General features: G+C 46.6%; 1 protein-coding gene across 2 annotated transcripts in view; it reads left to right on the top strand.

Moving 5' to 3' along the window:
• Positions 1-284: 284 nt before the first annotated feature.
• Positions 285-14,090, top strand: part of ASXL1 (ASXL transcriptional regulator 1) — a 35,161-nt gene continuing 21,355 nt past the window's right edge. For both annotated transcript variants that reach the window (XM_054981868.1, XM_054981867.1), the window contains exons 1-2: positions 285-803; positions 12,779-12,861. In XM_054981868.1, the coding sequence (XP_054837843.1) occupies positions 744-803; positions 12,779-12,861 (143 nt within the window). In that variant the 5' untranslated portion in view covers positions 285-743. The remainder of the gene's footprint in view (positions 804-12,778; positions 12,862-14,090) is intronic.

Below are 14,090 nucleotides of genomic sequence, written 5' to 3' on the forward strand. Positions count from 1 at the left end.
AAGCGTTGAAAGGCTGCGGCGCGGCCCGTCATGCACCGCGGCACTCTCTCCTCGGCCCATCGCCAGCGCTGGGTCACCTGGGGCGGCGCCACTCATTCGCCCCCCCCTCCCCGGCGCATTCTGGGAGTTGTGGATCCGACCTTCGACTCCAGAGTCGTCCTCCCCGGCCGCGCTTTCCGCCTCTTCCTTGGGAGACTACACTTCCCATCGCCCCCCGCGGTTTGTTTTCCTTCAAACCACGCAAGGCAGACGCTTCCCTCCTCCCCCTCCTTTCCTTCCTTCCTTCCTTGTTGTGTTGTCCGGGATTGTCCCTCCGCAGCCGCCGTCGGGGACACACATACACACACGCGCGCCCGCGCCTCCGTCACGGCCTGCGGCTCGCTCGCGCTCTCAACGCCTCCCTCTTCCGTCTTCTCCCCCCTTTCCCGCCCGCCCCTTCGCGGACCTTTGGCCCCCCCGGTTATGCCAGCCCTCGCCCGCCGCTGCGTCCCTTAGCGCGCACCGCCGCCCTCCTCTCCTCGCCGCCCTCCGGCGCCGCTCCCCGCTTTTCTCCTCCGCCACCGCCGCCGGCCCCCTCCCCCCTCCGGGCAGGCCCAGCCTCGCCTCAGGCGCCCGCCCCTCCCCCGCCCGCCGCGCCGGAGTCAAGTAACGGTCGGCCGCGCGCGCCCCCGCCGCCGCCCTCCTCCTCCTCCGCGCGCCCCCGCGCCAGCGCCCCTCCCCTCCCGCCGAGAGCCGCCGCCCCGATGAAGGAGATGAAGCAGCGGAGGAAGAAGGAGCGCACGTGGGCTGAGGCCGCCCGCCTGGTGAGGCCCGCTCGGGGGCGAGGGCGGCGCTCCTCCTGGGCCCGCGGCCTGCCGCACGGTCGGGGAGGGGGGGGCTGCGAGCCCAGGAGGAGCCGCGCGGTGTAGCCAGAGTAATGGTAGTGAGAAGCGTGCTTTAGTGCCCCGCTCAGAGCGGTGAGCAAGGCCCGTGTTGCTACTGTCCCCGCAATATAGCTGGGGAGCTGAAGGGACTCGAGGCCAGCTGCAGAGCTCATGGCAGCAGTGGGATTCAAACCAGCAGAGTGCTGGCTCACAGCCCCGCCACTTAACTGCTATGCTACTGCAGCTCTTCTAGACCAATTAGTGCCCACTCAGAGTGGTGAACAAAGTCAGTGTCATTATTATCCCCACAATACAGCTGGGGAGCTGGGCTGAGAGGAGGGGCTGACCCAAGGCCACCTGCAGTGCTCATAGCAGCAGTGGGATTCAGACCAGCAGAGTGCTCTCTCACAGCCCTGCCACTTAGCCACAGCAGCGCTTCTAGACAAATTAGTGCCCACTCAGAATGGTGAACAAAGTCAGTGTCTTATTATCCCCACAATACAGCTGGGGCTGAGAGGAGGGGCTGACCCAAGGCCACCAACTGAGCTCATGGCAGGAGTGGGAGCTGAGCTAGCAGAGTGCTGATTCGCAACCTAACCACTATGCTGTAGTAATAACCGTTTATATACAGCTCTTCTAGACAGATTAGCATCCCACTCAGAGCAGTGAACAAGGTCAGTACAGATGGGAAGCTGGGGCTGAGAGGAGGGACTGACCCAAGGCCATTTGCTGTGCTCAGGGCAGGAGTGGGAGTTGAACTAGGGTGTGCTGATTTGCAGCCCAGCCAGTTAACCTCTGTGCTACAGCTACTCCTTTATAATAATAGCTGCACTTACATACTGCTTTTCTGGACAGATCAGTGCCCCCATTCAGAGCAGTGAACAAGGTCAGGGTTTTTATTATCTCCGCAATACAGCTGAGAAGCTGGGGCTGACCCAAGGCCACCTGCTGAGCTCATGGCAGGAGTGGGAGTCAAACTTGCAGAGTGCTGATTCACAGTCCAACCACTTGACCAGTCTGCTCTTCTAGACAGATTAGTGCCCTGCTCAGAGTGGTGAACAAGGTCAATGTTATTATTATCCCCACAATACAGCTGAGGAGAGGCTTTCCCAAGGCCACCAACTGAACTCATGGCAGGATTTGAACCAGCAGTGTGCTAATCGCAACCCAACCACTTAACTACTATATTATAGCAGCTTCCTTATAGTAATAACTGTGCTTATATAGTGCTTTTCTAGACAGATGAGTGTCGCACTCAGAGCAATGAACAAAGAACAAAGTAGGTGCTATTATTATCCACCCAGTACAGCTGGGGCTGAGAGGAGCAGCTTCCCTAAGGCCACCTACCGAGCTCATGGCAGTGGCAGGATTTGAACCAGCAGAGTGCTGATGTGCAACCCAACCACTTAATGTACAGGGCTGCAAAAGTCCAGATCTCCAGCCTTTGGGAAACCAGACAGTATTTCTCTGCCTAGTGTCTTTAAATCCTGTCCTTACTCCAAAGAAAGGATGTGGTAACTCTCCTTCCCCTGTTTTATCTGCACAACAGCCCTGTGAGGTAGGCTAGGCTGGGAGGTGGTGACGTGGCATAAGGCCACTCCCTGAGGTGTGGCAGTGCGGGGTTTTCAACAGTGTGCCCCCCCCCCCCACTTCTTGGTCTAACACTTTATGCCACCATGCTGGGTCTTACTTTTACCCTTTAGGTCTATTCTGTTGCTAGGAGGAATTTATCTACTGCTGATAGTGAGGGAGGGAATTAACAAGCAAATCATTTTTCTTTTTCTTTTTTTTGCAAAACTCAGCTGGGGGAACTAAAAAAATAAAGTGTGAAAGTGCATTTATTTAACAAAGAAACTGTAAAGGAGTTTTTTTATAATCCGTTTTCCTCCTCTTAGGCCCCTAGGTGGCGGGAATTCAGAGCTTTTGCCTGAGTTACCCTAAATATTGTAGGATTTGAGTGCAGGGGCAACTTGGTGTCTGAAGGAGGGAGCTGTGACTCTCGAAAGCTGGCACCCTGAAAATCTTGTTGGTCTCTAAGGCGTCGCTGCAGTTCCACTGTAGAACAACACAGTTACATCCCTAAAACACGCAAAAAAAATGTCTCTGGCAAAGGACAGGGCTGTGTTCTTCACTCTAAAGGTACCATTTACCTTGTGTGAAAAGTGAGTTCTCTGAAGTGATACTGGAGAAACTTCTGTAACAGGCCAATCGCCAGACCCCAAGCTGGCTTAGGGATTGTTACACACATTTTTGTCTCATATGGTCACCCCTTCCCCCAGTAAATTCTTATTAGGAAAAGTATGCAAAGGACCTGAGTGTTGTGCACAGCGTTTGATCTTTTCATGTGCTTTTGTAGGACTAGGGAAGAAGCAGAGAAAAATTCATGTTGCCTTTCAGATGAGTACAGAGAGTTTTGAGCTCTTTCTGTTGACAACTAAATGCTCTGTCAGCTGTATCCACATGGTGAGGAGAGCAGAATCATAAGAGAATGGTCTCAGATTTCCACTTTTTCCTTTGTGAAAAGAAGTGCCTTCTAAACGTTCCAATACTTTCTCCCCAAAATGTGGGTAGGGTGAGTAGTTCTGCAAAAACTGAAGAATGGATTTCTCTTGGTGGTAAGAGCGAGAATTTTTTTTCCTACTGGTTCATGTGGCCTTTTTAACTGGAAGAGGCCCTGAGAGTGAATGCCCATAGTTTCTCTATTAGTTGCCATATTTTAAAACTCTTTGGGGGGAGAACTTTCCTTTCTGCAGTCATTCCCGTGTAGACTCTTTATTCTTACCACAGCCTCATTTTTCAATCTTCAGTTGTTTTCTCATTATTGCTACCACAAAACCTAATCCTAACCTCTTCATAGCAGGTGCCAGCCTGTACATGGGCGAAATCAACAGCAGGCCATACATGGGCTTTCTCTGTGGTGGCCCCTACCCTATGAAACGTCCTGCCTGAGGAGGTCAGGAGAGCCCCCACACTCCTGGCTTTCCGCAAACAATGCAAAACTGAATTATTCAAAAAGGCCTTTTTCTTAGCTAAGAGGGTGGTATTGTAGGAACGGGGTCCCAGATGTTTCGCTAATGAGTTAGGGACCGTAGATTTCACTATTATGTTGCCTTACATATTATCTGTTGCTTTAAATATGTCCTCCTATATACTACCTGTGCTTTATGTTGTTTAATGTAAGTCCTAGAATTGATTATGTTCTTTTCTAGCAATTCCTCAACCTCATACTGGATCCTTGCTAATACTATGTCTTTTAAAACTTACATTCATTTACCCTGTACATTGTTTATGGAAACGTTCTTGACACTGTATGGAAATGCCTGCCGTTATCCTTGCCACTGATTGTACTAATCTCACACTGTGTAATCCGCCTTGAGTCTCAGTGAGAAAGGCGGAATATAAATGACATAAATAAAATAGTTTCTTATAATTTTATTAAAACTATGTCAAAAGTGTTGTATATAAACAAACATAAGAATACCACTAGTTCTCATAGCTACAACAAAAAGCTAGCCCTTAACTCTAACTTAACCGTCCCCCTATTTATGGTAATCCCATTATTGCTTTAAAAGCTCTCTTTAATTGCATATTGGAGCCAGTATAGAAAGCAACTGGTTAAGAAATGAATTAATCCACCACCGTTAGATGGTGTGAAGTTAATGTATAAACAAGCAATGACAAGAACTTCACGCCCATGTATTTTTTTATGCCATATGATGCAGGATGATAAATGAACTTTGTTCTCATTGAGACACTACAATAAAATAATTGCTAAAATTCTGGGAACCACAGTGACATTTCTATGCACCGTTGTGACCTGGAATTTGTTACACCCTCTGTTATATTCAGTTCATACGTGAGAGCTAGAGTGCTGTAGCAATTAGAGTTTCGGACTAGAGAATGGGAGACCGAGGTTCGAATCCCCATTCTGCCATGGATGTTTGCTGGCTGACCTTGGGCCTGTCGCAATCGCAACCTAACCTACCTCCCAGGGTTGCTGTGAGGATAAAATGGAGTAGAGGAGAATTATGGAAGCCTCTTTTGGAGAAAAGTGAGGTGTAAAGGAAGTAAATAAATATTAGGCCTTCCAATTGTTGCCAGCTTATTCAGAGTGGCTTATACATTCTGGCTTTTATAAGGAAGAGACTTGTTTTTCTGGGCGGAAGGAATAGTTTCAGGAGAAAGCAGAGATTTAGATCTGTATCCTTTTCCATAGTACCAGGCAGGTGTGACGAGAAGATACAAAGATCATCATGTAACATCTGAGAGAAGAGACGTGTACTCTCTTAACAAAGGTGCATGTGTACAAACGTGCGTTTCCGTTTGCAGTGGTGAGAGAGAAGGCATTCACTCTGAATAAGCTGCCAACAGTTGGTAGGCGTTGATTGGATTTCTCAATATATGTTCTTAAAATATCTCCCCTAAAGGTACTGACATAATTTGTCTGCTTTGTCAGGATCTCGGGGATTGATTTTATGGGGAGTGCAGAGTGGCAGAATTAGGGGTGGACAGCTTAGTAATCTTTCACCCCCAAAGTAGAGCCATCGATTTAAATTTCGTAAGAATCTGAAGATTCTCTGCTTTTATTCGGTGCTACGGTGCTTCCTGAAATATTGACTTGTATTCTGAAAAATGTTTACCGCAGGAGTTTACTTAGTGATTACACAAGCAAAAGAGTTCAGCCTGTTATGTGAATTGTGTAAGCAGTTGGAGGCCTGCTTTTTTTGGTCTGTGTGGTTATTTAAAACAACAGCAACAGACCACGCTCCTCCACGAACACCATATCTTTATCTATATACCTATCAAGTGTGTGTGTGTGTGGGGGGGGGGGCGGTAGATATGAGGAGGAATATGGAGAGATGACAAGTGGTTAGGTTCGTTTGGAGGGTAAGTTCCCCATCTGAGTGTGCTAATACTTTTTCTCTGAACTCTTAACAACATTTCCAAGTTTATGCAAAGTAGAAATGAACACTGATGTAACAAATGACACACTCAGCTTCTTGCAGGCTTTGGATAGTTCACCTCTCTGCTTTTACTGCTTCTTCCAGAGACTGGGCTCTAGAAGTAATATTTCTTTTCCGTTTAAAAAAGATTCTCTGGGGCTATGCAAATTGCATAAACTGGATGATTTTTTTCTCTGTATGCTTGTCTGGGAACGGAAATTTTGTTTCATTTTAGCAGATGTCTTCCTTTCTGAACTGTGCATGCGTGGATTAACCAGCTAGTAAACACAGGGGTGTTTACTTGTTTGGTATGTTCATACAGCAATTTTTTTTCCTGTTTGTGGTGGCCGATGCTCAAGATTACCAGTTTGCCAGTCATAACCGTACACTCAATTCATGCAGCTACCACCTCTTCCTCCCACAGATGTCTAGAGCAAAGTGAGGGACCTCCCCCAAGTTTTCTGTTCACTGCAAGATATCAAAGGGGTCTCTCATTTTATGTCATGTGAGGGAGATTTCCTCTGCCTCCCCCCCCCCCCGCCCAACCATGTCCTCTGATATACACAAACAATGGAGGGGAGGGACGGCACTTCATATTTGGTTTTGCAGAAGGGTGGAAATGGCTCGGCTCAGGCGTGTTGCTTCCAGTCTTTCCCCTTGCTGGATCAAAGTGATTCTGTCTTTGTGCCAAGAGTTGGGGAAGTCAAAAGCAAGAAGAGATTCTCATGTTGCTTTTCTAAAGCAAGTGGAAATGAGAGATGAGCTTCCACCCTGCCCCAAGCTTTCTCTCTGAGGTGGAGAATGGTAGGGTGGCAACTACAAATAATTTATTTGCTCCCAGGCTCTAACTGAAATTGGACATTTGTTATCAGGCAACAGTATGCATTTCAGTTTGCTTTTAGAAGAAGGACCACATAGAATTGTGTATTGGACCTTTGAAATGTGCTTTACTTTCTTAGTGCCAGATACGATGATGATAGTGCAATAATATGTACTGGACCTTGTGTTGGCCCTGGATGGATGGAGACCTGGGTTCAAATCACCACTCAGCAGCGAAGCATACTTGCTTCTTCCCTTTCTCGCCCAATTGTGCCTCCTTGGGTTCTTCTGAGGATTAAGTGGGACAATCCCGTTGGTGCTGCTTTGTGCTCTTTGGAGGAAGGTCGGCAGACGGATCCTGACCATGCGCTCCTCCCCTGTCTCCAGTGCTCACCACGACTACATATAAGCCAGATCTGTCGCACTGTCACATTTTTATTCCACCTTCCTCCTGAGAAGCTCAGTGCAGCGTACGTCGTTCTCCCTGCCTCAGTTTTATTCTTTGCAACAGTCCTATAAGGTAGGTTAGACTGGCCCACAAATCTCCCAGCAAACCTCATGGCTGAGCGCAGATTTGAACCTCTCTCCCCGGTTCCAGTCTGACACCATAATTGCTACACAACGCAAGATCATACTCCTGTACCTTGTTTCAATTACTCAGTTAGCTCAGTAGGGTTCTCTAGGAAACTGTGGAATAAATAAAATTTTTGAAATAATACAAACAGTTCCAGCTATCTCTTGAAATTTCACATTTATGAACATTATATAAGGCGACTTAAATAGCAGCTCTTTACGATTAAATTTTCTTGACAGCAAGTTAGCAGTAATTGAAGCACTTCCTCCACCAATATTTTTTCTGGCCTGTAAATGTTTTCACAGATGCATGGACAAAAAGGTACAGAGTTAACCTATCGTAAGCAGAGCCCTGATGGATCAGACTAGTGGTTCCCCTTGGGGTGAATTCCCCATCTGGCATCCTGTTTCATGCAGTGGCCCAGCCACTCTTGAGGGCCCACGAAAGGGTGTAGGGGCTGAGGCCTTCCCCTGATGTTGACTGCCTCTGAATAGGGAGGTTCCCTTTAGCCACTATGGCCTGGAGCTGTGGATGGGTCTCTTCCCTATGACTGTAATTCCTTCGTAAAGCTATCTATGGTTGCGGCCACCACTCCCATCTAGCAGCAGTGATTTCCACAGTTCAATCACTCGTCGTGTAAAGAAGTATTTTCTTTTTGTCTGTTCAGAATCTACTGTACGTTAACTTCATTGGGAGCTTCCATTACAGTTAGCTGTACGCTTCATTGCATGATGGACCGGTGGTCTAATTCATTATAAGGAAATTTATTTATTTCATTTGTTGGATTTATATCTCGCCCTCCCCGCAAGTGGGCTCAGGGCAGGTTACAACATCATGTTTCACGTGTGTCCCAGAATTTGGACAGGAAAAGAGGAGAGGAAAAGTTATCTCTGTCTACTCTTTCTACCTTTTGCATAATTTTATAAACCTCGGTTGTCCCCCCTCCCCCAGTTGTCTCTTTTCTAAACTGAAATGTCCAAGACTCCACCCTTTCCTCATAACTGTGGCTGTCCTTCATTCCAGGGAGCAGCAGCGCATAAAGGTGATGCTCTGGCTGTTTTGGATCGATGGAGGCTGCCTCCCAGTCATGGAGCCTCTTCTCTCTCGAGTTTGTGTTGGAACTGAGCCCCATTCCAGGAGCAGTGGGCAAACTGCTTTTGTATCCAGAGGAGTTAGCTGTGTTAGTCTGTAGTTGCAAAATAGTTAAAAGAGTCTGGTAGCACTTTTAAGGTTAACCAGCTTTATTGTAGCATAAGCTTTTGAGAACCACAGCTCTCTTTGTTGGATGCATCTGTAGAAGAGAGCTGTGGTTCTCGAAACCTTATGCTACAATAATAATAACATAACAATAACATTCGATTTATATACCGCCCTTCAGGACAACTTAATGCCCACTCAGAGCGGTTTACAAAGTGTTATTATTACCCCACAACAATCACCCTGTGAGGTGGGTGGGGCTGAGAGAGCTCTGAGAGAGCTGTGACTGACCCAAGGTCACCCAGCTGGCTTTGTGAAGGAGTGGGGAATCAAACCCAGCTCTCCAGATTAGAGTCCCGTGCTCTTAACCACTACACCAAACTGGCTAAAGTTGGTTAGTCTTACAAAGGTGCAACTGGACTCTTTACTATTTTGCTTTTGTATCGAACCTTTTGCTTAGAACAAATCATTTGATCGGTGACATTCCAAAATTTGGAACACACATGAAGCTGCCTTATACTGAGCCAGACCCTCTGTCCATCAAAGTCTAGTCTTGTCGACTCCGACTGGCTGCAGCTCTCTGGGGTCTCAGGTAGAGGTCTTGCAGGTAGCTTGCTGCCTGGTCCTTTTGAACTGGGGATACTGGAGACTGAACCTGGGACCTTCTGTGTGCAAAGCGGAGGCTCTTCCACTGAGCCACAGCCTTCCCCCATCCAGAGCTCTGTGGACACAGTGTCTTCGAAATTCAAATAAATGTTTCTTCAAAGTTTTGTCTTGACTGGGAGGTACTGATATGACTGAACAGGGGAATTCAGTAAAGCTAGGTTATCAGCCCTCTGACAGCTTCTGTCTATACATGCAGGAAAAGTTTTGTGTGTGTGAAGAACCAGGCAGGCTTTCACATGGAGATAATTGTGTCTGCCCTGGATGCAGGCGTGCTAATTTCTGTGGCCCAGACATTTCACAGAGGCACCTGACATACTTTGCTCTGAACCTTTAGTGTTAGAAACGGCGTGCAAAGAGTTGTCAGATGATATCCAAGGGACAGGAGAAGGTTGCAGACGGTGGGTCATTGAAAGTGCTGAGCCTTAACGAATGATGCTTTGGTCACGGTGTGCCTCTCAGAATCCTTGAGCACATTCTGCCTTGTCTTGTGTGGCCCTCTTACAGTGCAATCCTAAGAAGAGTTACTCCAGTCTAAGCTCACTGAGGTCAGTGGGCTTAAACGCGAGTAACTCTCCTTAGGATATCACTGCGCATCTCAGCTGTTAGAATAGGCTTGGTGTTCCCTTTTCCGAGTAAAATAGTAAAAGAGTCCAGTAGAACCTTTAAAACTAATCAACTTTATTGTAGCATAAGCTTTCGAGAACCACAGCTCTCTTCGTCAGATGCAACTACAGACTTAACACGGCTAACTCTTCTGGACCTCTTCCAAGTGTGAGTGTTCTTGGGCATGCAGTTTTGCCTTGAATTCCTCCAGTCTCCAGGCTGCTTTGTGCTCTTGAAGCGTCTACATGCCAGGCTCGCTACTCTTTTAATTCTGCCTCAGACTTATACTACATTATTGTCTTAAACTCGGTTTGTGAGTTGTTTTTCTGTCTGCCGGTAAATCCATTGAAAAGAATTTTTTGCCTTTTTGTGCATTCTGTAATAATGGACTTCGAAGCATTGCTTTCTGAGTGCAGCTTCTGGATCCTCCGCTTGTCTGGCCGTTTGTAGCCCTGTAGGTTCTGCAGAGAGAATTTTAAACACTGTTGGGGTGATACTCAACACTTGTCAAGGACAAAGAGCGAATGTTGGTGAAGGGCTAACTGAAGGAGCAGCCCAGAATTCTGAGGCGTCAGGCCTGCATATAGAGCAGAAGTATGTTTAGTAAATTCATCCGGCTTGTTACTCTATTCTGGTTATTTCCCTTGGGCGCTGTTCAAAGAAATCTTGCAGAAGTTCCTAGTGGAGATAAAAACCTACAGAAGAGCTGGTGTGTACAGCATTCCTTGATATGGCCGTCTGGTATGAGGGGAAGAAGTCCCATGAAATACTTACTTTTGCTTCCTTTGTTAAAGTTGCTTCTAAGGAGAGTTTGGTGGAGCTGTTTCAGTTTTTTTTTCTCTTTTCAATAGGAAACGTGTGTTCACTTTTTGAGCTGGAGCAAAATACTATAATCTCTGCAGCTGAGCATTTGTTTTCGGTTTAATGTCTGCCAGAGCTCTGCAAATTGCTTCCTATGGTTTCTATACCCAGGAGTCTTGTTCACATATTATTAGGTATGGTATGCACATGCTCTTGAAAGTAGCAGTTGTAGTTTGTGGTTAGGTACGAACAAGCTGCTTGTCTGCAAAAAGAGTGCTCCTTAAGAACATGCATCCGTGACATTTTTGCAGTTTCATTTATCCTGGTGCATGCAGTGCTGTTAAGATTGTCTTTCAGCAGAAGTTTGAGTTTCATTTAATCTAGCGTGCAACTTTCTGACCCATGCAGTCCTGGGCATGTGTCTACCTGCTAAGTGCTATTTGGGTTCAGATTTTATTGTGACAAAACTGTGCCTTGTTATTTCTCAGGCACAAACTGCAGCTTTCAGGGCTGCTTATCAGGATCTGGTTTCTTTTGCGGCAGGGAAGGCTGGTTCTTGCATGTTCTTCTAGGAAACTGGATCACTCAAGTTGTCTTGCATGGAATTGGAATGAGTTACTCCGGCACCATTTGGTTAACACCTTTTTAAAGTCTCTTATATAGATTCCCTGGGAGCTTCCATCACAGTTAGCTGCGTGCTTCGTGATTTCTTGTTCTTGGTCCTTGCCGAAACTAAATTCACAACTCTTGGTATATCATTTTCTGAGGCTTGTAGCTCACTGTGAATATAAATTGCTTATGCATTTTTTTCCCCTAGGAAGTGTAGGCAGATTCTCAGCTGCAGCGTGACAGTGAGATTTGTCGTTCAGTTGGAGATTTTCCTTGTGTTGCCAAGGTGGTAGTGAAGGAGAGAATAGTGACTGGTATTCATTTGTAGCCAAGAATCTCCATTGATCCTGCGGTGCTTCTGACAAGGAGTCTGCAGTCTGTACTCCCTGACCCTTCTGTATGGCAGCTGTGTTGTCCGTTGTATCGGTGCTCCTGACACGCTATGCGCACACAACATTTTGACTGTTCCTTCTCAGGAGCAGGACTGAAAGTGACAGAAAGTTTTGTCGGTACTCAAATAAGGATTTTAGATCCAGTGTATGGAATATGGTAGGACAATATTTGTGTGTTTACTCGTTCAAAAATGTATTGTTTCCCACACTACTTTATTCAGGTAAATTCACAAGATATTTTCATGGGAACAGAAGTAGTCGTGTAATGCACCATCCACTGGAATTGCAGATCTACGTAGGTGTTGAAGTCACAGGTCTGAGGTCTCAACTGTGGGCTGGAACTGGCAACAGGCTCTTCTAGCCCTTCTGTGACAAAGAGAAGGATAAGGAATTTATACACATTTACTAGCAGTGTGCTGTGATGGCCAAAGAAACCGTGTTGCTCTTCTTCTTCTTCTTCTTCTCTCCCCCATGTTCCTGTCTGCTGAGCTAGGCTGCAGGGGGTCTCCGTGCCAGCAAGCTTAGCAGATCAGTCATATTCTGTAGCTTTTTTTCGTCCTCTTAACAAGAGCTTGAGCTTTCAGCGGAGGAGTCTCATTCTTCCTTGGACTTCCATGGATGCAAGAGGAACATCTGGCTTTACTTACTCTATGCCTTCAAGCCCTGGATTTGAAGTAGGGCAGTAAAAGTAGAAAATAGTTGTTCTCAATGAAAGCTTAGCAAGGGCGTTGTGAAGATGAAGATAAACAAATATTCCATTTTAAGTGGGGCGGGGGGGGGGGGGTTGGAATAAAAGCCCTGTTCTTTTTTTTTGTCCCGATGGCCTTGCCTGCTCTCCCCTTATACAAACAGACTAGAACTGGGAACGTCTTGCCTGGTGATTGTTCACCCCTCCTTATCAAGACCTCACTCATGTCACGAGGAGAAAGGATTCGTACCTGTTGCGCTAATGGCCTTTGGTGCTTTGAAAGTAAGGTGAAGAAGGAATCTCTTCTCCAGAGAGAGGCTGGTTTTGAATGATGATGATTTCTTGCTGCAGGGGAAGATACTGGCAGTTATATCTTGAAAGATTATAGCTGGTTTTCAGGTGCACTTCTTTACCCAACATACAATCAGCCACAATTTCAGTTAAGCAATGGATAAAAAAGCAGGTCAGCCCAATCCAATAATTTAAAATAGGAACAGGCACATTGCTGGCCTGCCTGGTAGGAAAGTTCAGGTTCTGGAGCCAGATCCTTACCTTGCAGTTCCTTGTTGTATTTAGTGGGCTTAGGTTTATAGACTAAATCCGGGGTATTGTTCTCTCCTCAGGTGCTGGAAAACTACTCTGATGGACCTATGACCCCAAAGCAGATCCTGCAGGTCATCGAATCTGAGGGCCTAAAGGAAATGAGGTCGGTGTTGATCTTCCTGTCCGTATTAATGGGGGGCGGGGGGTGGAAGGCGGCTTGAAGTTGATCTCTGAGTTTTCCCCTTTTTGCTGTTCAGTTTAATTTGAAAATGTAGCATATATGGTCCTTCATCGTCAGATGGGAGGTTTGCCTCCTCTTGGATAGAATGGTCCCCTCAGTTGAAGTTGGGCTTTAAAAAAATATATGCTGATTACCAGCTGCAGGCATGCTTGTGAGTGCGCGTGCGCGCGTGCATATTTAGGGAGGAGTTGCTGTGGCGGCTGCATCTAATGTGCCTGCAGAATTTGATGGAGCATTATGTCTTGCGGCTTCTGTTACAAGTACCTCATCATGAGAATCAGTGGCACTTGGCAGCAGTAAATACCACGCTTGAAACTGTGTGACTGTTTGCCCTTCTGCAGAAAAATATTTACTACGTTGAATGAACATTTCTCAACCCCTTCGGTATGTTAAGGTCAGTGTTGCACAGCCGCCACTGCCCCAGTTCCCACGATGGTGTTCTTAAAGGAAAAGGCAGGCAGAGAGCAGATCAGAGCACCTGCATGCCACAGTGTGAATGATACAGCGGTGTTTGAGCTGTATATATTATAGATGTGAATTTGGAGTTACCCTTGCTGAGCATCAGAACCAGGCATGAAGTGAAAACTGTCCTCTCCTCTTGTCAGTTCTCCTTGCAATACGGAGAACTTGAAGGGCTCTTCAAATTGATATGAGGTGCAAAGAGTCCAGGCCTCTCCTTCTGTGGCTCATGCAGAGAACTAAGGGAAGGAGCAGGTGCTCACACTGAATTTCATCCCATACTTTGCAAGAAGCAGACTACGTGTCCCGCTGTGTCCATCATTCCCACACCTCATAGTAGGTGATAGTTGCTTCCTGCTAAATGGGTTGTGTGTGGGGGGCGGGGGGAGAGGGTTCAGATTCACCCAGAGAGACCCAGAGTGCTGCTTTCTCCAAAGCCTTGCATGAGATGGCAACACCCCCCCCCCCTGGTTTTTATGCTTACTAGAGAGCCACAGGGAGTGGTGGAATTGATGTTGACTGAAAATAATGCTAAGCCATGCCAAAACGTGGTGGGTCCTTGTAGTGACATGGAGTCTTTGTTTGGAATCTTTGAGAGGGTTACAGATAAACCAGCTTTGTCAGATGTTCCCAATGGATAGCAATGTCTGTCTGCTGTAGCAAGATTACACCAAGAGTCTAGTATCACCTTA

This window comes from Eublepharis macularius, chromosome 5 (assembly GCF_028583425.1).
Source record: "Eublepharis macularius isolate TG4126 chromosome 5, MPM_Emac_v1.0, whole genome shotgun sequence".
Taxonomy (NCBI): Eukaryota; Metazoa; Chordata; class Lepidosauria; order Squamata; family Eublepharidae; genus Eublepharis; species Eublepharis macularius.